Below are 26,271 nucleotides of genomic sequence, written 5' to 3' on the forward strand. Positions count from 1 at the left end.
ATTTGTCTTGTGACAAATATTTTCTTAAGAATGAATATAGTTACTTAGATTTACAAAACAATGTAAACAGAAAATTCCTTGGATTAAAAGCCTTTCAACATGCTAAAAGAACTAAAATGGCTCTATATTTTCTGTCTTAAGGTCAAAGGGCTAATGGAAAGCTGAAATTCGGGTACTTAAAAGGCCAGGGAGAAACCAATGAGATTTTTTAGAAACAAATGAGATTACCAATAACAAAACAATGGAAAGAAGAATGAGAAACCCTCTGCCTGAAGAAATACACATCCCTGTTTTCTTCTTTCTCCCCCGCCCCCCGCCTCACCCCCTTTCTCTTTCTCTTGGCTTTGCTGAAGCTACTGAAATGATATGAATACAGTGTGTGTATGTCTTACTTCCGTTCTGGTAGGGGGTCTTAGCTAAGGAGATCTTTGGCTAAATTAAACACAAAAAGGGAGTATCATGAGAAAAAAATAGGACCTTAGGTCCTAAAGATGCTTAAATAGGTAGAAAACACATCTGTTGATCTATTATTGGGTTAAGATCCATAAAATTGCCCAGACTTGAATAAAATGAGAGATGGAACTCTAGAATCTGGGCCAAAGTTCATCATTCCTGAGAAGAGCCTGACCAGCCATCTTGGCGAAGAAGTTGTCCTCAGCACCCTAGGCTGAAATGCTTCTATGTCTTACACATATAGTCCTAGCAAGAGAAGTATTCTCTCTGAGGCTGGTATACAACAAGCCTATGGATACAAACCTTTACTCTGTAAAAGAATATAGCATGTGACCTGATTTCTTTTGAAATTTGTATTTTATATTTTATTAGTTCCAACTGTAGTAGGGGATTTTATTTGGATATGTTCATTATGTAAATCCTTTAATCAAATTCACTGCATTTATCTCTCTCCCTCATTCTCCCTGTCTACTTCCCAAGCCAATCTCATCAAGCTTGCTTACTGCTCCTGTACCTTGCATTTCTAAGAGCTGTGTTCTATCGTGCATTACCTCCACAGAATTACTACTGAAATTTCCCAGGTTACATAGAAATGTTGATAAGTTGTAGATATATACATTTGGGAAAATGTTGAACAAATAGAATGTAAAGTATCTGCTATTAACTAATATTCTTATTTTCATTCCTGACTTAAAATATAGCTTTTAAAATGTATTTTCTGTTTTTGTTTTGTTTTTCATTTCTTTTAATTTACAATTTTGTCATGACCATGAAATGAAATGTGTCTGTCTTTCTTATTAATGTCAGGTTTTTGCTTTACTTTTTGCTTCTTGTAGAAAAGGGGCAATTTTTTTAACCAATCTGTCTATAGGACAATATTTTATATCATATCAAGAATGGAGTGTGGCATTTGTTCACAGAAGGTAATGACAGTAATGACAACACTTTTGGTAAAAAAATTCCTAAATAGTAATAAATTTTCTCGAGTGAATGTGATGCTTAATTTTCACATCAACTTGGATAATTTATGAGTCAAACATTTGTCTAGTTGTTAGGATATCAATTTTTAGATGTGACTAACATTTGAATCACTAGAATTTGCAAAAAGCAACTTCCCTTTTATATTATCCAGTTAGTATAGGCCTTAGGTTCAGCATTCAAATAGACTGAATTCTGTCCCCAAACTGTCATCAGGCTTCATACTCAGGATCACAACATCAGCCTCTACTGGAATTGTCAGCTAATTCGATACTTGCAGCATCTATGATTCTAATGTCTGTCTGTCTGTCTGCCTGCCTGTCTATCTATAGATATAGATATCAATTTAAATATATCAACCATATATAATGTATATATACTTATAAATACCTATATAACTATGTATGTATACACATACACACCAATACATTTTTTTCCCAGAGAATTTGCCTAAGAGAGAAAGAAAATTTGAATAAGAGGAGGGGAACTTCTGATGAACTTTCTGTGCTTGGTCTGATTAAAAAAATTCTCCATTCTGAAGGGGAAAAAACAAAAGAGGGATACAGGTTGACCCATTGTAACAATAAGATGTACAAGACACTATGTTGAAAAACGAACTTTACAATTTAGGCTGGGGGGGGGGGTGTAGTTGTGAAGGTGGGAGGGAAGGGATAGGGGAAAAACAAAGGCAGAGGTAACGATGCTTGATAGGAAATGTACTCATTACCTTGCTCATGTAACTGTAATCCCTCTGTACAGTACTTTTACAATTAAAAAAAAACAGTAAAAAAAAGTAGACTCATGGAGAGGGTAACAATGCTAGATAGGAAGTGTACTCATTACCTTACTCATGTAACTGTAACCCTTCTGTACAGTATCTCCACAATAAAAAATATATATTAAAAAAATTCTCCATTCTGTGTGGGAAGAGCCAACCAAAAGAAGCTCATGTTTCTCACCCTTAATTTTATTGTTAATATAGGAAAACAATAGTTTTCTATACCAAACTCATTAAAATAAAGTTCTTGCTTTCTTTCACTGTTTCACTAGTGCTCAATCTGATTAGAAAGAAAAGTTATCAATTTCTTTACAATAATTTAACAGAATTATAATTCATATAGAGATGAAAATATACTCAGACATTCATTATGGAATTAAAGCAAAATACAAATTAAATTTGTATTTTGATACTTAAAAAATTTACCCAATAATTGTTTCCTGGAGATGAAATATACTAACCACTTTATAGCATAGTATGAGAAGAAATATAATTATTAAAGGAAAGCAATTTCTTACCACTTATGTGTCTCTGTCAAGGAAGTCTCCTCTGCTTCTTGGTCAATTTTAGCTAAACATATAAGAAAAAAAGTGAGATAGGGAAATAGTTGCACTATCTTAAGTATAACCTAGAAAACATAAAGGTTATTTAAATGATTAATTATAATTGTTAATTCTCATGATTAATTATAAAAATTGTTAATTGTAAAATACTCAAATTAGCAATTTAAAATTCTGCTTTATGACTGGAAAAACAAACACATACTTGACAGATAGATGATATTCTATTTACAGAGAGAAGCTTTTTATATAATAACAAAAAATTCAGATTGAATTTCTTCATAAAATTGACAATAACATTAGAGAATTAAACATTCATTTCGTAGTTATGTCAATGTGATATTTAAATGCCAACAACTAATTAGCAATAATTCCCTCAAGCAAATGTGCAAATACTAAGTGAAAACAAACAAACAAAAGAACAGAAAGGGAAATGGATAGAACTAGAACAAATCATGTTGAGCAAAATATGCCAAGATCAGAGGATAAATGGCACGTGGTCTCCCTGATATGTGGATGTTAAATCCAAAACGCAAGGAGATAGGACAAAGAAAACAGGACTCAAGAAACAAATGACCTCTTCTTAATTTGTTGCATCGTTTTTAAATGACTATGTTCTTGACCCCACATATGGTATACACATGTGCACATCTAAGGGAAGCTAGGAGGAGGGCACAGAATCAGAGGGAAATGAGTGAAAAAATATATCAGAGGTGCCAATCAGCTGCACTAGACACTGATGAAAGTGAACTAAGCAACTCAAGAGCAGCTATAGGAAGGAGGTTGTGAAAGTGAACGAGGGAACAGCTTACACTAAGCAAAAGGAAAGAAACGTACACATGACCCAATTTGGAAGGAATAGGTGTACTGTCAAAGTTTGTAGAGTTCATAAACTTTATAGACCATGATAATGACAATTCTCCTTGTGAAGGGTTAAAAATGTGTTTGTAACTTTAGCTAAGTATACTATCCCACAATACTGTGACATTTATGTAATCACTTAATTTCAATAAAGAAAGTTTAAAAAATAAAGAACAGAAAGGATATGCAACCTCCTTCAGTAATGGTAAGAATTTGGAACTCTGCAATAGCATTTTTTCAACATAATTACAAGTGAGTAGACCATGAGCTTTTCCATTTACATATATTTATTTCTTTTGCAAAGTTTAAAACCTAGGCCTCTCATACAGTAGATAAACACTCAACACTATAACTTTTGTCTAAAAATAAAGAATGATAGTCTAACAGAAACTCAAAGATCAAATTAAGGAAGGGGATTAAATTAATGCTTCAATGTGTTTAAAATCACACAGAAATTCCAAATTCCATTAGCTAAAACAAGTACAGCAATGACTTTCAATTTTCTTTTGACAAGCAACTATTCTAGGAATTTATGTAAATATTCTCTCCATTCTTCTCCTCTGTACACATACTTGTTTGACACAGAAGTTCCAAAGATAAAGGTCATTTCAAGCAATCTAATCATAATATGTTTAGTTTATTCTGCAAAATTTTGAAACCTCAGTTGTGATATGATAAATCGATGACTTGATGTTTTATGACCTACAGTTTCAAAATCACTGAGCCATGGAGCAGAAAGCAAAATCAATGAAAAGAAAATCCTATTCAGGTGCTGGTGGCTTAAGCCTGTAATCCTAGCTATTCAAGAGGCTGAGATCTGAGAACCATGGTTCAAAGCCAACCTAGGCAGGAAAGTCTGTGAGACTCTTATCTCCAATGAATAGACAGAAAACAGGAAGCAGCACTGTGGCTCAAGTGGCAGAGTGCTAGCCTTTAGAGAAAAAGCTCAGGGAAAGCACTCAGGCACTCAGGCCCTGAGTACAAGCCCCAAGCCTAACAAAACAAAACAAAACAAAAAAAAGATAAAAAGGAAAAAAATAAAGAAGGAAAGGAAGAAAGGAAGGAAAGAAGGAAAAAGAAAGAAAGAGAGAGAGAGAAAGAGAAAGAAAAAAAGAAAGAAAAAAGAAAGGAAGGAAGGAAGGAAAGAAGGAAAGAAGGAAAGAAGGAAGGAATGAACAAAAGAAAGAAGGAAAGACAGAAAGAAGGAAGGAAAGAAGAGAATAAACCCTGAAGTAAATAAAGATGTTGTTTTATAATCATTTCTCCATGGGTCATATTTATGGCAATTCGAAGAAATCAAAAGACAAAGTGGAGCTGAGTAGTTGATTATAATTTTTTTTGACATGATCATTAAAAAAAGAAATCCTTAATCCCTAGGAAATTAGTAAAGTGTCTAAATCACCACTTAAACAAAGGAGGAGGCTACAATGCTTGATAAGGAATGTACTCATTATCTTGCCCATGTAATTGTAACCCCTCTGTACAGTATTTTCACAAATAAAAAAATAAAATAAAAATAAAAAATAAAGTAAAATAAAAAAACAGAATATTAAAGTTTGGGCTGGTTAATATTTTAAGTATATTTCAAGACAGTATTTTCTTGAAGGCATGTAAAATATCTTCTAACTCATAACTTAGCATCTTGTTGGAATAGAACAGTTTCAATGATTTGCTAAGACTGTCAAAATTTCACAGGGATCATTTGAGCTGGCAGTGGGGAATTTTTTGTCTTTCTTTCTTCCTTTCTTCCTTTCTTTCTTCCTTCCTTCCTTCCTTCCTTCCTTCCTTCCTTCCTTCCTTCCTTCCTTCCTTCCTTCCTTCCTTCCTTTCTTTCTTTCTTTCTTTCTTTCTTTCTTTCTTCCTTCCTTCCTTCCTTTCTTTCTTCTTTTCTTTTCTTTTCTTTTTTATTTTGCCAGTCCTGGAGCTTAAACTCACGGCCTGAGCACTATCCCTGAGCCTCTTTGTGCTCAAGGCTATCACTCTACCACTTGAGCCAAGAGCCAATTCCAGCTTTTTCTGTATATGTGGTACTGAGGAATCCAATTCAGGGCTTCATGCATGCTAAGCAAGCACCCTACCACTAAGCCACATTCCCAGCTCCCCTTTTCCCTTTTTGTAATTTACATTGCTGATATAAATTTACAAATTAATCATTCGATATATTAAAAATTAGAACAAATGTTCTATGTAAACATACTTAGAAAGGCACCAATATGAATACATTCTATTATAAAATACTTTACAACTTTGGCGGGGATGGGGGGCTGGAAGAGTGGGAGATGGGAAGGGATGGGAAGGGGAAACAAAGGAGGAGGCAACAATGCTTGATAAGAAATGTACTCATTATCTTGCCCATGTAACCCCTCTGTATGGTATTTTCACAATAAAAATAAAATAAAAAATAAAAAAATAAATCTGCTTTGGGCTACCTAAAATAAACAATGATTTGCTCTCCGAAAATTTCAAAAACCACTAAATTTCTTTAGGGAACAATTAACTGAAAGTTTCACAAAATGAATATTAACAAACTGGTATGCTACATACAGATAAGGGGGAGGGATGGAGAAAATGATGGGCAAATACATTCATATTTAATGTACATATGTGCACTTGGGGGATTGATGGGTTGAGATAAGTGCAGAAGGAAATAATAAAAGGGGTGACACAGATCAAGATGCACTGTAAACATAAATTAACATGGAAAAACTGCCTTGTTCAACTATTTAAAATAAGTTTTAAAAATAAATTACAAAAGGATAAAAAAGAAAAGGTGTTGGGCTGCAGTGACCGACAACTGTAATCCAAGCTTCTCAGGAGGTTGAGATCCAGAAGATCAGCATATGAAGATGGACTATAAACAAAAGTCTGCGAGACTCCATTTCAAAAGTAACTAGGAAAAGTAGGAATAGAGGAATGGCTCAAGTGGTATAGTACCAGCTGAGGAAGCAAACGGAGTAAGATTATGAAGCAGTGAACTAAGTTCAAGCTCTATATCCAGCAAAAAAAAAAGTTTCTGTGATAGCTTCCAAAAAATTATTTGTTTAGTATCTTACTAATATTTTTCATTCTTGTTTATCATATAGAAATATACTAAGAACCAATGAGATGATATTTTGTAAGCATCCTAGAAGAAAGGTGTTAAAAAAATCCACCCTACAAAAAAGTTAAGGTTATCCTAAAGATTGAAAACATCAATAATCTTTGTTGTTAGATACAATGCTTTGATAAACCAACTAAGTACATGATTGAACTAAGATCATAAGAATACAGAAAAGTTACTAGAAGGGGTTAGCACATAAATCAGTGATAGAATGGATGCTTAATGTAGGTGAGGCCCTGAATTATCTTCAAAGCACCACAAAAAAACAGTGACAACAACAAAAATAAAACACCTTAAAATAATATCAGATTTTAAAACAAAAAAGCATATGATTTTTTGAGCTAAAAGTAATTTTTTTTTTTTTTTTTTTTTGCCAGTCATGGTACCTGACCTCTGGGCCTGGGCACTGTCCCTCAGCTCTTCAGCTCAAGGCTAGCGCTCTACCACTTGAACCACAGCACCACTTCCAGCTTTTTCTGCTTATGTGGTGCTGAGGAATCGAACCCAGGGCCTCATGCATGCAAGGGCAAGCACTCTACCACTGAGCTACCTTCCTAGCCCCAAAGTAATTTTTTTTTATTTTAAGTAGTTGTACAAAGAAGTTTCAAGTCAGATTATGAGTACAGTGAAACTTTTTTGTTGGTGGTGGTGGTAGTCAGTGGCCATGGGGCTTGAATCTTTTTTTCTTTTTTTTTGAGGAGGGGGTTGTCAGTCTTGGGACTTAACCTCGGGGACTAGGTCCTGTCCCTAAAATTTTTTTTTTTTGTTCAAGGCTAGTACTCTTAGCCCTAACAGCTCCACTCTGGCTTTTGGTTATTTTGGCACTTCCCTGGAGTTAAGAGTCTCACAGACTTTCTTGCCTTGGCTGGCTTCAAACCATGATCCTCAGATTTTAGCTTGTTGAGTAGCTAGCATGAACTGCAGCCCTGAACTAAATACAATGCATCTTGAACAATTAAATGAACAATTTAATAAATACACAGTGTTTTAAATACTATTGAGTATACTTGCTGTCATGGATATGGCTAATAATTAGAATTTCCACAGAACACTATGCTTAGCAACCTGCTTCCATCTCACATCCTGTGACATGACTACAGTGAATCCGTTTTACTTGTATTTGTTTAATGCCTAAATAATCCCCTTTAAATCAGTATGTCTTGATGGAGAAAGGAAAACATTAGATCTCTGCAACTCACCTTGACTGATGAACTGCTCCATGTTTTCCTTGAAGGGCTGCATGTGCTCTTCTGAAGAGACCTGGTACACCTTTCCCGCTTCCACCTCACAGGCTGAAAGGGAGACATCGTTTAGAACATCATAATGCTAAGGGAGCATCAAATCAATTGAAATCATGTTAGCCAGTGTTAGAAAATCCTTGTAGCTACCCTCATTGGCATATATGTTGGAAGCATCCAAACACCAGAACAATAAGCCTATGCTCAAGGCTTCTTTTAAGGGAAATGTGTTCAAGGGGGAAATAAAATGTTTAGAATCTTTAAACACAAATTCATCACTGGGGCAGATTATTCAAAGCACTAGGCCTCAATCTCCTTATCTGTAAAGTAGGCATGAACTGGAGCCTGCTGGTGGTGTACTTAAGAAGATCAAATCTGCTATAAATGTGAGACATCAGAATAGTACCTAGTCCACAGTACAGCAATAGGTAATGATAGCTATCATCCCGATACTCATAATTTAACTTAGTCTTTAGAACAAGACAATAAAGGGTACTATTCCTTCTTTTACAGTTGAGAAAGCTACAGTTCAAATAAGGCAATCAAATGCTGAATGTTTCAAAAATGAAAGTAGAATATGTATAATTGAAATTCTGATCTGATATCAAAATCAGTCCTTTTTTTTCTGTTTGTCATCATAAATGTCTAAGGTATTGTCAATATCTAATTTGGGTTAATTAAGAAGCATTTCTGCGAATGAAGGGGTGACATTACCCCAAAAGAAATGTATTCTTTACCTGACGTAATATAATTGGAACCCCTCTTTATATCACCTTTACAATAACAACACTGTTTTAAAAGAAGCATTTCTAAGAACATTTCTGAAGAATCTCCAGTATGATAACAAACTCAAAATTGAAAAGCATATATACACACACACATTTATAAAGTATATATAATATATGAAAGAAAATCTTTGGTCAACTGCATATTTGATTCAGGAACATGTATTGTTCCCTGTAAGTCCTAAAGTAAATATTTCTCCAAGAAGTTATAATAACTTATCCTGTCCCTCATTATAAAACCATACCCCACTCCCACCTGACATTACCTTCTCTCTCTTTTTTTTTTGGTCCGGTCATGGGGCCTGAACTCTGGGCCTGGGCGTTGTCCCTCAGCTCTTCAGTTAAAGGCTAGTGCTCTACCGCTTGAGCCACAGTGCCACTTCTAGGTTTTTCTTTTTTGCTTATGTGGTGCTGAGGAATCGAATCCAGGGCCTCATGCATGCAAGGCAAGCGCTCTACCACTGAGCTACCTTCCCAGCCCATGACATTACCTTCTCTCTGGATGGGTATTCTCTATCAAATATCGATGCAACTGCAGTCACGAGATTTAAGACCACCCACATGTGCCCCTCTGATCCTGTCCTTTGCCTGGGGATCCCTTGCCATGCTAATGAATCCCAATCCAGGCTTCTCATCACTCCAGACTCAAACACCTTCACCAAGTTCAAATCTTCACAGCCATCTACATCTTGGTTCCCTTTGTTCATGGTACCACTACCTAAGCTGATGAACTCAAGCTAAAACAGGATTAACTCTTCATTTGCTTTCTACATTCCAGTATCTTTTTGTAAAGCCACCCAAATACTCCTTCAGTTGGCCCTTTCCTCTTCATGCCTACTTTATTTTGGTACAAATGCCTTTATTTTCGTACTTGTGCTAATATAGAAACCCTTTACCTAGGTTTCCTAGCTCCCATATTCCACAGACTCGTAGGCCTTTTAAAGCCATCAATAAGCGTCTCTATAAAACCTGATCAACTACCTAAAACTATTTGATGACTCAGCCCTCTCAGCCACATTTGGGACAGGTGAAAACTTCCAAAGCTGGCTATAAAATAAATTTTGTACAACAGAGGCCGATATAACCCCCGTTGTCACTGTTACTTGATTCGTGTCCTGCATCTTGTATATACATTTTTCTAATTTGGAGAGAGGAAGGGAAATCACAAAATGCTGAAATAAGGATATAGGTTGACCCAGTGTAACAATGAGATGTACAAGACACTATGTTGAAAATGAACTTTACAACTTGGGGGGGGGGATGGGAAGGTGGGAAGAGAAGGGAGAGTAGGGGGAAAAAAAGGAGGGGTCACAATACTTGACAGGAAATGTACTCATTACTTTACTCATGTAATTGTAACCCTGTGTACAGCATCTTTACAATAAAAATATTAAGAAAAATAGAAAAAGAGAACCATCAAACCATCTATCAACCACCTCTGATTCTTAATTCAGATGAGTGCAAATTCCTTTTTTTTTTATTGTGAGAATACCATACAGAAGAGTTACAATTACATGGGCAAGATAACGAGTACATTTCTTATCAAGCATTGTTGCCTCCTCTTTGTTTCCCCTTCCCATCCCTTCCCATACTCCCCTCCTCTTCCCAACCCCCACCAAAGTTGTAAAGTTCGTTTTTCGACAGAACAACTTGCATTCCCTTATCTGTTTTTTTTCTGAATTGTTTCCCTCTTCTGATTAAAATCTTCTCTACTATCCATGTCCAAAAATGCATTACCTTATTTCATTGAACCCAGTGATCAATCTATTCAATAAAATTCAATTCCATATTTTGTTTACTTGTAAAGTATTCCTATATCATGACTCATGTCTAGAGGTAATACCTAACTCAAGCCTTCCTGGACAATCAAGCCTAACTTATATTCGACATTACTATTTTATAAACATTGTAAATATACTATAATGCAAGTATGTTGGGTTTCTGAAGTATATAAGTGACAATTTTTTTAAAGACATCAAAGAAAACATCTTGGCAATAGAAGGAGCTCAGTAAGGGCCAATCTGAGTTCAACTGCCTTTAGAGAAAATATATTTGGATAAACTTTGCTGACTTAAAAAGAATCAGCCCCAATAATTTATAAGCATGGGTAACATATACTTGAAACAACATACCAAGAAACTACATTTTGGTCATCGGACAGGAAGCATGGCTCAAGTGGTAGAATTGGTGCCTAGTAAATTGGAGACCTTGAACTCAAACTCTGGTACCATTTAAACTCATTATCCTCCTCTCTCAGACTCTTAAGTAGTTGGGATTTTAGGTGTTCATCACTACACACAGCCCATCGACGGACATTTTTTTTTTGTCAGTCATGGGGCTTGAATTCTGGGTCTGGATGCTGTCCCTCAGCTCTTCAGCTCAAGGCTAGCACTCTACCACTTGAGCCATAGCACCACTTCTGGTTTTCTGGAGGCTTATTGTAGATAAAAAGTCTTGTGTAGATAAGGAGTCTTTCCTGTCTGGGTTGGCTTTGAGCCATGATCCTCAGATCTCAGCTTCCTGAATAGCTAGGGTTACAGGCGTAAGGCACTGGCCCTCAGCTTCCATTGGTATTTGAGGAATTTCTTACCATGTCTCTTCAAAATGAGTTGGTGTAACGCCCCCATACATAATAAAATAATGTATATGTGTGTGTGTCTAGATATGCTCATAACCCACAAAAACTTGGGTAAATATACCAAGGGGTGGGGGTGAGCAGGAACTATTTACCTACTAATAATAACATGATTTTGCCTAAACATGACATGACAAATATCAAATATTCTTGGCTATACATGAAAAACACAATGTTTAACTTATGGATTGCTATTCAAATGACCTAAAAGAAACTTTACGAAGCAGAACTGCAACATACAATTTTTTAGACAACAAAAGAGAAACTATTTTCAAATGTTTCTTCAACAATACACACAGAAGAATTAGATCCATTAGGCTTAAGTCTATTAATCCTTCAAAATCACTGAGGAGTCTGTCAGTTCTCATTAAAATAAGTAAACAATTTACATTCAAGATTTGAATTTACCTTTCAAGTCTTTCTTTAGCTTTCGGAGATCTTTTTGAAAGTCTTCAAACTTCATCTGGGATGCTTGAAAAAGGTCCTGAGGTTCTGGCAGTGGGAAGACACACTGTTCTCTTCCTGCATCCTAATTACAAATGAGATGTTTTTAAACAAATTGACATCAATATAAATAAAATCTATGCAATTGCCACAATAGGAAAAACTAAGACAGAAAAACAAACACAGGAACCTCTTTCAAATCACTCAATGAAGCGAATAAAAGAAGATTGTACAAATGGTCTTACCTCATCAAAATTTCGAAGGTAATATGAAACAATGTATGACAAAAGGCTCCTGCTGTTATCCTGGCAGAGAGAGATGAGAGTAAGTGACAGGATTTTGAAGATTATTCAGTGTATTATGTTACCTAACATAAATTTCAATAAATTTAAATACATCCATGTATTTCATGTGGAAAGTAAAATTTTACATTGCCTCAGTCATCATACCTAAAAAAATTAAAGACCAAATTTTCCCATTAATCCTATCTAAACTCTAAGTAGAAGCATGAAATTTAATTAGAGGTAAAAGTCTCAACTGTAAATATTTCACTGCTTTTTAGACAACAAAAGAAAATATTTTCAAATGTTTCTTCAACAATACACACAGAAGAATTAGATCCATTAGGTTTAAGTCTATTGATTCTTCAAAATCACTGAGGAGTCTTTCAGTTCTCATTAAAATAAGTAAACATGTTCATCCTCCCCTATTATTTTCTCAGCCCCCAATGGTACCCATCCCCCGTCCCAGCATGTTTTACTCTCCTGTTATTTCAATTTTTGTGTGTATTAATTATACCAAAATATTTATCAAAACGGGGATGAAACAAGATGGAAGTATTGCTACTATTTCTGTACAGCTGATATAGCTCCAAATATAAGAATGATGGAATTTCATTAGTCTTTACACTAAGAAAACAGAAAAGTATTATTTCAGGTGGTTTGAATTTATGCTTATTTATCCCATTCCCAATGATGTTTTTATTAGCATCAAGTAGTTGTAGAGGAAAGTTTCATTTTAGCATCTCCATTTTTGCACACAGTGTATCTTGTATGTCAGTCTCTTCCTCACAATGCCACTGCTTACTATAAGTCACTATATCAACAACTGGGACTGAAGAAATAATACTTACTGAACTGTAAGTAAATAAGGCAATATTTTAAAAATATTTTTCATAACTCTCTTCAAAAATAGCTTTTCACTTCATTTCTGGCACATTAGGGATATTCATATTTAATTATCATCTATGTTTTGCTTCATCTTACCATTAGGTAATTTGAATTGGAGAGAGCACCCATACACATTATGTTTACACAAAAGTCTGAGATAGAAATTCAATTCTCTGACAGTTACATCTGTTCTGCTGAGACAAATTTGAAGTATACATGGCTCAAAGTAGCCTCCTTATATAGTAAACTGAAAGTTAGCTTTCAGTTTAAACTAATAGAATGGTAAGCTTGCATTATTTGCAGATTTATTATGTGCCATTTTGACCGAATGCAGCAAAAAAAAATCAGAAAATAATTCACTAATAGCAACTCCTTTGTACAACTCCTTAAAGAGAACAAGAGTATTTAAAAGAGATAAAATGAAATATAAATAAAAAGAAATTTGAAAAACAAAAATTTAAATTCCTCTGTGTGTGCGTGCATGCGTGTGTGCATGTGTGTGTGTCTGTGTGTGTGTGTGTGTGTGTGTGTGTGTGTGTGTGTGTGTGTGTGTTAAGTAGATCAGTGGATATGAAGTGTTTTTAGTCAGTCCTACATTGTTGTTGTCAATTGTGTTAAATTGTTTTGTAATCTGCTGAGTGTTTCCCTGAAATTCACTTTTGAAACTTGGCCTCCCATGCACTTAAGTGATAGAGCATAGATTTCAGATTTGTTGAAAGGCAACATGTCTTTCATAAAGGTTGGGCAGTGTGGTGGCAAAATTTATCATCTACAGCACAAGTCTGAATGAATTCTACACATCCTGAGCACGCCTAGTTTTGCTTCAGTGCTAATCTCCTTGTAACCAGGTACCCTGGAATACCAAAAGGCAATTGAATCTCAGCCAATCATAGTACTTGAACTTCAGCCAGCAGAGACAGAAAGCTGACAAAATATGGCTGTATCAAGTAAATATGCCATCTCCTTCCATCCAATTGTTCTGTGTATCACTTCTTTATCTCTGGCTATAACCATTACTTGTAGCACTTGCAGTGGGACACGTTTTGAACCGTGTTTCTCCTAAAGATAGTCTTAGAGAAACAGTTAAAGAAACTTAAAGAAACAGTTAAATGTAACTGTTAACAAAAATCTAGGCATTTTCTCTACAAAAATAGCAACATCTAGGCTGGGAATGTGGCTTAGTGGTAGAGTGCTTACCTAGCGTGCATGAAGCCCTGATTCCTCAGTGACCCATAAAGAGAAAAAGCTAGAAGTGGCACTGTGGCTCAAGTGGTAGAGTGTTAGCCTTGAGCCAAAGAAGCCCAAGGACAGTGCCCAGGCCCTGAGTTTAAGCTCCAGAACTGGCAAATAAAATAAAGCAACACCTGAAGGAAGAATAGTGCCTCTAAGAATTAAACATAAATTAAATTTAATAAGAGTTGCACCTTTTCATAATCAAGTTTGACATGAGATAGAAAAATGACCATTAAAGATTTCCTTCTAAAATCATTTCAGCAAATTAAAGTCTTTCCTCTCTCCTAACCTGAAAGTTAATAAAACAACAATACAAAGAAAAGGAATAAAACATTTCATAAAAGCCTGCTGATAGTCATGTCAAGAGAAAATTCTTACTGATATGGGTAACAGCTCAGTCTAATGTTGCCAAATATTATTGAATAGTAGATATGGTTCCACTTCTCCACCATTTCTATAAGACATTACATATCCCTTCTGAGATGGCAAATAAAACAATGTTTAAAAACCTTGCTTCTCACTGAGTGCGGGTGGGTCGGGAGCTACTGGCTTTTGCCTGTAATCCTAACCATCCAAAAGGCTGACATTTGAGCATTTCCTTTGAAAGCCAGTCAGAGGAGGAAAGTCTGTGTGACTCTTATCTCCAAATTAAGCAGCAAAAAGCCAGAAATGGAACTGTGGTTCAAGTGGTAGAGTGTTAGCCTTGAGCAAAACAACCCTCTAGGACAGTATCTATGCCTTGAATTTGAGCCCTAGGACCAGCACATAAACAAAAACAAAAATGAAAAAAAAAAAAAACTTGCTTCTTGGTTCAGTATTTAACATTTGTTCTACATTGGTCCATAATAAAATTCAATTGAACGGAATATAGAATAAGACATAAAAAACATATAATTAGTGATAATTTACTTCTTTACAATTTAGGTGGGGGGGGGGAGTGTAGTTGAGGAGGTGGGAGGGAAGGGATGGTAGGGAAAACAAAGGAGGAGGCAACAATGCTTGATAAGAAGTGTTCTTATTACCTTGTTCATGTAACTGTAACCCTTCTGTACCATATTTTCACAATAAAAAACTTATTTAAAAAACAAAGTCATGCTTCAAGTTTGGCACTTTGCTGGGTAAGTGGAGATAAAAATCTTACAGACTTTACTGCCTTAGCTGACGTCGGATATCAGCACCCTGAATATCAAAGATTACAGGCCTGAGGCTCAGTACCATCTTTTATACTTTATTCACAAAAGCTTATTTGCACTCAACTTGGCCTTATTCTGAGCGTGTGGAGTTTCTGGACTCTGGTGCTACACAGAGAGAATAATAAAAGAACATTCCATTCACAGCAAATTATTGGCCCACACAGCCATAAAAGGATAAATATTAACAGGTTTGATAGAGACTGAAAAAATACTTGTTTATTAAAACACTCTACTTATTCATCAAACATAAGACTCCAAATCACTCACTTTAGCACATGTTATTATTCCTTCCCTTAACTCACAAATATTTAATGGTCTCCTTTTATGTAGCTTAGAATATAAAGATACTTTTGATCTTGCACTATAAATATTTATTTTCATGTTGCAATATTTATTATAACAAAATCTCAAACAAAATATTCTTCATTTGCCTCTCTCCTCTAGGACAAAATACTTACACTGCTCTTCACATCTTTCAGCTTTGGGAGAATGTCTAATCCGAAGCCATCTGCCTGACCCCGAGTCTTATTGCCACCATTCATGTAGTTGCCGAATGCAAGAACCAAACCCAGGACTTGCATCACCCCGGGGCCATTTTTTAATGTCTACAAAGACAGGAAAACATAACAAAGATTATACTCCTATATAGCATTCTTCTGAGTCATCTATACACAACAACAGTTATTTTTACTATATTGACAGCGTGAGAACTATGTCATATTTCATTATTAGGTATTTGTATATATAATTTCTGTATATATATATATGTATATATATATATATATGTCTATCTCCCAAATATGAGATGCAATATATTTTGTGGTGGTTTCAGGGCTTGAACTAAACTGTCTTGTTCAAGGCTGGTGCTCTTTCACTTGAGCCATATCTCCAGCCTGTTTTTTTGCTGGATAATCAAAGATACAGACTACAAGCTTTTCTGCCTTGTGCAGTCAAGATCGTCCAGATCTCAGTCTCCTGAGTCAATAGGATTACAGTTATGACTCACCAGCAGCTAGCCATTATTGTGAGTATTTTCAAAGCAAAGCTAACTTTAACAGATTTCACCATCACTTGTATCAGTTAGGAGATGCTGATGTTGTTCATGTCTGTGTCATATTTGCACAGTAAACAAGGTTATAACATGAGAACTACTATAGGTGATCACATTGCCATGGTTCTAAGTGTGCTATGTCCCAACAATACACATTTTTGAATAAGTTGTAGAAAATAATCCATTGTAGCAATGAAATTCCAAACATTGATTTACCCAAAAGAGTTCATATTTACTTCTTTCAGAACACTGTTTGTGTATTCAATTTGTGTATTATTGCCTGTAAAAATATCTTTGATAAAAACTTTCCTCTTTTCAAAATGATTGATTACAACCAGAACAAAGGGTACTGTGGATTTTTGACTGATGGTTCAAAATGTTAATATTGGACATGTCTACCAAACATTGCTTTGTTTTTAGAGGACTATATATCTTTTGTCAAGTCAAATGGCTGTTCCTAAATCATCTGATTGGAGGAGACATTAACTATTTGTGGTGTGCCCATTCCAAAAAGTGAAGCCGAGTAAATAATCTGCCTTCACATGGAATTTGGAACTTTGATGCCTGAGCGGGACATGAAATATGAAGAGTTTTGGCAAAAGTGGAAATGCAGCCCTTTGGAGGCCAGTGCACTCTGGTCACATTCTTTTGATGTGATCCTGAAACTCTGCATGCAAGTCTCAACATAGACTTTGATCTTGGAGCTCAATTAAAAAAAGTAAACAATAAAAAATTTTAAAAAGCTACTATCTGGATAATTACTGTCACTCACACTGAATCAATACTTCCTGGAAATAGGCCTGATTTGAAATACAAAGACGATGGAACAAAATTAAGTTTCATAACTCAAATTCAATATTCTCTGTCCCAGAACCTACCTCACACAATTTCTGGAGTAATTCCAATTTGCGACGAATTGAGCAAATACTTTCTGAAAATGTGGACTGAAAGAGGATGCAAAAGACCCGCTCTGAAAAGTTGGGGATGAGCGACAGCTCATAAAGGAACCTAGGGATATAAAGGCAAGTTCAGAGAAAAAGAATATAATTCATATAGACAGACGTTTACTCTTGTCTAATTCATGACAATTACATCCTCAAGACATAGTAATTTCTGCATGCAAAGGGTCCACTCCTAGCCTGAATTTCCCTCAAAGGCCCAGAAGGCAGCTTACTGTTCAGGTTTGTCCAGAGACTTGGCAGTTTCCTTGTCTTTAGAAGATCGGCCATGCTTTTCAATTTTTTCCAGTTCATCTGACTGAGCTCTCTGGAAAAATAATAGCCAAGTATTTTTTTAATCTAGTCAACTTTATCCTTTAGAGAATGATAATTTCATACAGAGGAAAAAAATCTATATTTTCTATTTCTTAGCATCTGTAGTAAAGCTTGACTTAACTTGAGGCATCATAAAGTATAAATATACTTAATAAAAACCAGATCATTCCCAATTCTCCCAAATAATGTTAGTGACTATTAGTAATCTGCAAAACATTAATTCATTGAAGTGTGCGTTAAACGATGGTGTTCTTTTTGGGTTTCTGTTTTTGTTGTTTTTCTTAATTTTATTTTATTATAAAGGTGATATACAGAGGGGTTACAGTTGCATAAGTAAGGTAATAAGTACATTTCTTTTCAAACAGTGTTATCCCTTCCCTCATTTTCTGCTGCCCTTCTTCAATAGTGCAGTAATAATGCAACTGTGCACTCTGAATTGCAAACTACTTTCTAGAGAGCCAACATTTCCTTTTAATGTAGTAGCTCTTTCTTAGAACTTTGGATGTAATTTGATCGGAAAGCTCTTATAAATTATTTAGTTCTTTCAATCAGTACATATTGTTTTTGGTATTTGAGACAGGGAATAGTACATTTAATGTATTAAGACGAAGAATATTTTTTGTTTTTTCTGGTCCTGGGCACCATTCGGGAGCTCTTTTGCTCAGGGCTGGCACTATACCACTTGAAACAAAGCTTCACTTTCAGCGTTTTTTGTGTTTAATTGAAGATAAGAGTGTCTTGAATTCCCCTGCCCACACTGGCTTCAAGCGGTGATCATCAGATCTCAGACTCTGAAGTAGCTAGGATTACAGCTGTAAATCAGTGGTGATTGGAATAACTGAGTTTGATCCTTATTCAGAACTTGCTTTTCTTAAAATGAAAATACATTCAACTGGGCGCCAGTGGCTCATGCCTGTAATCCTAGCTACTCAGGAGGCTGAGATCTGAGGATCATGGTTCAAAGTCAGGGCAGGCAGAAAAGTCCGTGAGAAAAGTGCGGAAGTGGCGCTGTGCTCAAGTGGTAGAGCGCTAGCTTTGAGCTAAAGAGTACAGGGACAGCGCCCAAGCCCAGAGTTCAAGCCCCACAACCAACAAAAAAATAAAGAAAGAAAGAAATAATACATTCAGCCAGCATCTGGTGGCCCAGGCCTCTTCTCCTGGGCACTCAAGTGGCTGAGATCTGAGGATTATGGTTCAAAATCAACCTTGGCAGGAAAATCCATAAGCCTCTAATCTCCAACTAACTACAAAAAATAAAAATAAAAAAAAATCAGAATTGATGCTTTGACTCATAATGGTAGAGCACTAGCCTTGAGCGGAAAAGGTCAGGGCCAGTGGCCCAGGCCTTAGTTCAAAACCCAGGGCTGATGTGCGCACGCACATGCATGCACGCTTACACACACACACACACACACACACACACACACACACACACACACACACACACAGACCTTTAAGCATTATTTTCCTTCTTTTTATTTAACCATCTGTGATAGCAAACTAAAAGTGTTGTCTGTCTAACTTTGCTCTTTGGCAGTATTATGGGTTCAACTTGAGGCCTTGCACTTGGTTATGTATATGATGATATACCAATGACCCAAGGACCTCCCACTAGGCTCCACTTCTTAACTTCCCACAACTCCCACAGGGCACCAAACTTCCAATACATAAATATTTGGGATACAGTCAAACCATATTCCACTGCATTATCAATGAGCTAGCCACCACCAAACTACCACTCCACAAGAAAGCATGGGGTCCTATAAGCTATCTTAGTGCCATGCTTCTTTGCCTGATGTTACAATATTGTTGATTCATAAATGCCGATATGAATGGCCAACAGCAACTCAATTTATGCTAGAAAAACGCCTAACACTGAGATTTCCCCCTACAGGCATATCACTGCTTCTGTTTTTAAGAACCCTTGATATCACTTCAACACGATTCTTGGATCCAGTTTAGTCAGAGGGCTCATTCACAGAGCACACATGAAACCATCTGGAACCATTCAACTTCTTAAATTCAGTGAAATACAGACATATTAGGAGTTCTCCATCCTCATTAAGAGAACTATTTACTCCTTTAAGAAATTTATTTCCCACTTAAATAAACCATGTGCAATAGGGAAGGCAACACTGATGATCTTATCAAGCATAATACATCAAAATACCAGTTTTAGTAATAACCTAAGTTCTTAATATTTAAATAATCACATTTGCTACCATTATGAGATGATAAACGCTTTTAATTTCCATACACAGACAAAACTGAAAGTCTTCAAATAAACTATAATATTCCTAGCCTTAAGTATATTCTTGTAATGACAGCAAAAGTAAAAATGTTACAGATGGTCTAGTGAACACTAATGGTATCAGGTTGGCAAAATTTATTATGTTTGCTAGCTAAGTGCACCATTTCCATGAGCCCTGCCTGTCATCATGGAAAATCACTGGGAAATGTTGAGTGGATGTGTGTCAGGATAGATAGCCCTCGTTGTAAAGCTGGATGTGCAACAAATACTTTCTGAACTCCATTCACCTAAAAGGTTTGTTAATATTGCCAAGGAAAGAACAAGAAATACATCACAAAAGAACAAAACTAATACAAGGACTATAACTGGCACAGAGATGGGGCATTGATCAACAATTCCATAGCTTTAAATGTTTAAGCCATAGCTTCAAATGTTACATTGCTTGGTGTTGCATCTGTTTTTGCACAGAAGGTTAGCATTTGAACTGTTACATAGATAAAAATTCCATGCATATTTTATGTGCCTAACAAAAGTATACTATTCTCCTTTAAGAAGTGAGCATTAGGCACCCAGTGTACATCCTAGCAGTGTACAAGTGCAAAATGATATATTAGAAAATAAAGCATGTATACTGTTGCATAAAGTAACTTTCAGACTATTGACATACATTATTTTATATATATTCTTCTGAATATTTCACTACTCTGTACTATAGTTTAATATGCATATTCATATACACAACACTTTCTATGACAGAAACCACTAGGCTTGCAGAAGAAAACAAATATTTCAATCTTATCAAGAGCTCCTCATTTTGGAAAGCCTTATTTTGAGAGAAAGAGCCATTTTTAACCACTATATTCAAGATGATAATAAAGACAGGGAAAAGTATTCATCTACTTCATTTGTTCTTCTCTCAATCCTAAATAATTACCTAATTAAATGTATCATATAATCTTATAAATCATTATTTCTACTTTATATTTTTATGCAGAATGCAAATTGTTTGTTTCATATATGTATGTATAGGTATTTTTGAGACAGAGAGCGAAAATTTTATGCATTGATTTCAGTATCGTGAATGATATATGGTACATATTTGTTCAGAAAAGGAAATACTAGAAGAGTGACGCTGAGAGCTCATAGCGTGGGTTAGGATAATGACTGGTGTTTCTGTAAGTAGCTCATTTAGTAAAGACCTCCATGAAGGACAGGGTAAGAGGCAATGCTGGTAAGCTAAAGAGCAAATGCTAAAGGTGAAATGACATAGCAAATGTTAAAGAATTAGTTTCTCCAGCATATTCAAACAAGATGAGTGGGTGGGTAGGGAAGAAAGAAAAGGTCAGGACCAGGAAGAAGTGTCAAGAGATATACAAATAACCTCTCTGTCACTGACATATAAAGAAGATGCTAATTTGGTGTGTAAATAGATAAGCATTAGGGAAAATGGGTAAAGCATCAATCCAACATTTCAACAACTCTAGTTTACTTGTAGTAAAGGATGCTGAAAATGCTTGTCAGAGATGCTGTTCTTGATCACTAAGCAAATAAAGCTATAGTCCTTATTTTTTCCCCAAATGTAAAAGTAAAAGCTGATCCTCAAATTAATTTCAGAGGAGATCTGTTGACAGCAACTTTCTTTCAAAGAGCAATATCATCACTAAAATTGGAATTCAAAACCTGTGGTCTAAGTTGGGTTCTGGTGGCTCATGCTTGTAATTCCCGCTCCTCAGGAGGCTGAGATCTGAGGATAGTGGTTTGAAGCCAGCCTGGTCAGAAAAGCCCACAAGACTTTTATCTCCAATGTACCAAGAAAAAGCTAAAAGTAGAGCTGTGGCTCAAGTGGTAGAGTACTAGCCTTGAGCAAAGAAAGCTCAGGTGCAGCTCCCAGGCCGCATGACACAAGAAAGAAAGAAGGAAAGGTGGGAAGGAAGGAAGGAAGGAAGGAAGGAAGGAAGGAAGGAAGGAAGGAAGGAAGGAAGGAAGGAAGGAAGGAAGGAAGGAAGGAAGGAAGGAAGGAAGGAACGGAGGAAGGGAGGGAGGGAGGGAGGGAGGGAGGGAGGGAGGGAGGGAGGGAGGAAGGAAGGAAGGAAGGGAAGGAGGGAGGGAGGGAGGGAGGATAACAAAAGTCCTGTGTTCTAATTATAAAAAAGTTGTGTACATTCCTTTGTTAAATATTTCAAAGGAGTTACTATGTGTTGGGGAGACAAAGAATGAGAAAGAAGAATTTCTATGAGATCGGAGGAGAGGAGAATAATTAAATGATTATACGTGGAGTGCTAGGCTGACAAGCACTCAAATGATAAGGAACATTTCCAATGAGAGTCAGTAATAAGAAATTTAACACAAGGAAAGAAGAGAGGGGGGATTGAGAAAGGGCAGAACTCAAAATAGTAAAATACCAGACCATATAAAACAAATAAGAAACAAATAAGCAAAGCCCCTCAATATGGGCATATTTAGAATAGCCAAAATCAGTGAAAAAGAAATGCTCAGAGTAACTACCTGCAAAAAGTAAATATTCCAAAGACCACAAGCCAATAATGAGCATTATGCTCACTGCAACTATAAGCTGACCTTGGAAGACAATGGATTAAAATTAAATATAATATTTAAACAAGAGTAAGAACATAAAGGATTGATCCCTTGTCACTTATTTTCATATATTTTCATGTTAGCAGTATACACAATTTTAAGTCAATTTCTAGGAACTGATATAGTTGGTTTATCGAAAACAAGGTTGGCTATCAAAACATCTGTAAAAATGTTACATGATTTGGTAACCAGTAGTACATCTTAGATGAACAAGAAAGAAATATAATCCCTGGGGTTTTTTTTGTTAAGTGTATGAAACCAATTTGTAAATGATTCAAAATCTAAAGCTATTTTGTTTTTAATTCTTAAGACTAGTTTCAGTATATGTACATTGACAAATAAGCATGCTGGCAGGGATTCCATGAAGCAACCCTCTAAAATAAGGAAATATGAGAATATGGTTAAAACCATCTACTTGAGAAAGTCAATACTCCTTTCCTTGTTTTTTGAATACGCTGATCATTAAATCTTGCTTGAAATGTGTGTCAACTAACTTCCTAGAGGAAGTTATAGGAACAGAGATAGTTAATCCAATTCATTTTTATTAATGTAATACAAGATACATTTCAGGAAGCAATATCAACTGACACCTGTTATATACCTCTCCCAGATTAAAGTTCACAGTATGTCACCTACCAGCCTAAATAAAGATTAGTAAAAGTAGAAAGCATGCCAGAGACCCTCAGTCCTGAAAAGTGGAATTGGAGAATTCTAACTCTGTTTAGCCTATTTGCATTTTTACCCTCTTCTTAATTGGGTTAAAGCTACTGCATTACAAAAGAGAGTATATACATTTTTTCTTCCTTTCCTCTCTTTGCCTATTTTTTTTTTCTTCAACTGAACTACTAATAAGATTTACTTTCAACATTTGGTGCTCGGTTTTATATTTGGGTTACTTTTTTAGTACAAAACAAATAATTAAGCCATTTTCAGAAAAACAGTTTAACTGGTAATTACACATAGGTATTTTTATAGATACAGTTTGACAATCATTCAATACACTAAAGGAAAATTAAAGGACTAAATAGAAGAATAGGAAACAAAGGAGGAGGCAACAATGTTTGATAAGCAATGTACTCATTACCTTGCCCATGTAATTTAACCCCTCTGTACGGTATTTTCACAATAAAAAAAAGAATAGGAGGTGAATACAGTAACAATAAGCAATGTGCATATGAACGTGGAACCTGTTAACTTGAGAGAACTATTGGGGATGAGATAGCTGTAGAGAGATGATAGAAGGAATGATAATCATGATTCATGGAACTAATCAATTAACATGTTAAATTGAAAAAACAAGGATATTCCTCAACTACTTTATTTTCCACTTCCCAAGTTCATCTATCCCCATTTACCTCATAGGCTATAAAAAGAATATATTTGAGAAATTGGAAGTAATAATTATATATATATATATAACCAACTGCAAATATTACATAATGTTTATGTAGATACTTTACTCTCTAAAGTTAATTATAGTCAATGACCCTAAATAAACTATAAAGACATTCATTTTTAAAAACTCTTTGTAACTATGTGGTTTCAGTAGATTTTAATTCCTCAGTAAATAAGAAATGGGTCCTCAGGATTGTGGTTTTGGAAATTAGAGTGTGTTTAGACTTGGAGACGGCCCAAAATTCATTCACATCTCGAAGGGAAACCTTACTGCCAAAACATATACAATCAGGGGAAAAGAAAATAACACATTCTAGGTAAGGTTTATATAGCAAGTACTTCCATACAGTTTCACAGAGATCAAATAGAACTACTTTCAAACAGCCCAACGAGATATGAAGATCTGGAAAACAAACAAACAAAAACATGGTATTTATGCAAAGGATTCACATGCACAGTAATTTTTGTCCTTGTGGATAAGTAGTGAAAAGCTTACTATAATTGGTGCTCATATATTTGTGAGAGAAGTGAATGCAATTATTTTTCTAGATAAAATTTGCATGTCTCAAATGCTGTTATTATGAAAACAACATTATGACTTTTAAGACAGATACTGTTTTCAGAACTTAAATTAGTACAGCTATATAAATACAGTATGTTAATACAAACAAAAAAAGATTCTGAAGATGAAACAAGCCAACTCTCAGCATATGCACATCACTTTCTTTTTCTGGTGATATCTGCATATGAATCAGACTCAGCACATATGAAATCACAAATTAACACGGTTTTGTATGCAAGATACAAAGCCCTATCTCCAAATCTTGACATGATTCTGCCATCTGTGCCAGCTACTACCTCTCACCACTCAATTTACTTTCCTAAACCCACTCTGACATAATAGACTTTGTATTCTTATTTCTGCATTCAAAAGAAGTTTGTTCAAGGATACAGGATGACCCATTGTAACAATGAGATGTACCGAACACTATGTTAAAAACGGAACTCTACAACTTGGGGACCGAGGGGGGAATGTGGCTTAGTGGTAGAGTGCTTGCCTAACATGTATGAAGGCCTGGATTCAATTCCTCAGTACCACATAGGAGCTGTGGCTCAAGTGGTAGAGTGCTAACCTTGAGCAAAAGAAGCTCAGGGACAGTGCCCTGAGGCCCTCAGTTCAAACTCCAGGACTGGCAAAAACTACACAAACAAACAATAAAAATAAAATAAAATAGAAAAAAAAAAACAAATGTACTTATTCCCTTCCTTATTTAACTGCAACCCTCCCCCCAATCATCTTTTCAATAAACATTAAAAAAAGAATTTGTTTTAAGTTTTGCCTGTAGGAGGCGCTAGAGGAACTGAAGGAAGACTGCTCCTTTTCCACAGTACTAACATTTGGCTTGTCTCCTTCCCACTGCAGTACTGGTCTGCAGCATAGGTTTATGAAGACAATTAGGGGTGCTTTGCCCCAGCTGCACACAGCTCTTTGGAGACCCAGGTTAGGTCAAGTGATTACTTCTCTCTTCATGCTGTCACCATGCATGTGCCTGTACTCAGGTGTGCTCTGAAGTGTATTTCCTGAACTCCATCAACATGGGCACTATGAACTTCAGGCATCGCATCCATGAAAGCATCCTGACTCCTGAAGCTTACCCACCAACCACAGCTTCACTGCAGCTAAGGAGTTGTTTTCTGTAGACCACTGACCAGCTATTGAACAGGCAAACCAGTGGTACCAGCACAACTTCCCCTGTGAGTTCTGAGAACCAGCTGAGAAGAAGGGCTTCCCCTCCGAGTGTATCCCTTCTTGGATGCGATCATTCAAGAATGTGGAGTGGTCTTCAAATTTGTGTACTCTCACACCCAGGATAATTACACACTATGATAAACTTCCCTGTTTGCATTACTCCCTGTTTGCATTAAGGAGGGGTGAAGAATATGAGGAAATCTATTAGGTATCCAGAACAAAGGGAGCACTCTCCCCAGAGTAAATCAGGGTCAATCCCCTAACGACCACTCATTACACCTGCTATCAGATATATTCGCCCTCATGTTTGGGTCTTTTTTTAAATCTCTGTAAGCTTTGCTTTATAACTAATCTTTTTTGGATTAAACTTCCATATATCCTCCAACAATAATAATAATGCTGTTATTATTATTATTATCATCATCATCATCTTTTTTTCTTCTCTTTCTCCTCCTCTTCTTCATCTCCTCCTCTTTCTCTTCCTCCTTCTATACCATTACCACCTCTACTTCCTCCACTCATCATCCT

At 35.9% G+C, this 26,271-nt stretch overlaps 1 protein-coding gene across 2 annotated transcripts in view; it reads right to left on the reverse strand.

Annotated features, from left to right (window-relative positions):
- Window positions 1-26,271, reverse strand: part of Fmn2 (formin 2) — a 171,055-nt gene that overhangs the window by 24,454 nt on the left and 120,330 nt on the right. For both annotated transcript variants that reach the window (XM_070034272.1, XM_070034271.1), the window contains 7 exons: window positions 17,653-17,744; window positions 17,357-17,486; window positions 15,886-16,032; window positions 12,078-12,137; window positions 11,797-11,917; window positions 7,930-8,022; window positions 2,728-2,779 (listed from right to left, as the gene is read on the reverse strand). In XM_070034272.1, coding sequence (XP_069890373.1) covers window positions 2,728-2,779; window positions 7,930-8,022; window positions 11,797-11,917; window positions 12,078-12,137; window positions 15,886-16,032; window positions 17,357-17,486; window positions 17,653-17,744 — 695 coding nt within the window. The remainder of the gene's footprint in view (window positions 1-2,727; window positions 2,780-7,929; window positions 8,023-11,796; window positions 11,918-12,077; window positions 12,138-15,885; window positions 16,033-17,356; window positions 17,487-17,652; window positions 17,745-26,271) is intronic.

Source organism: Dipodomys merriami, unplaced genomic scaffold (genome assembly GCF_024711535.1).
Source record: "Dipodomys merriami isolate MVZ:Mamm:240054 unplaced genomic scaffold, mDipMer1.0.p SCAF_24, whole genome shotgun sequence".
Classification (NCBI taxonomy): Eukaryota; Metazoa; Chordata; class Mammalia; order Rodentia; family Heteromyidae; genus Dipodomys; species Dipodomys merriami.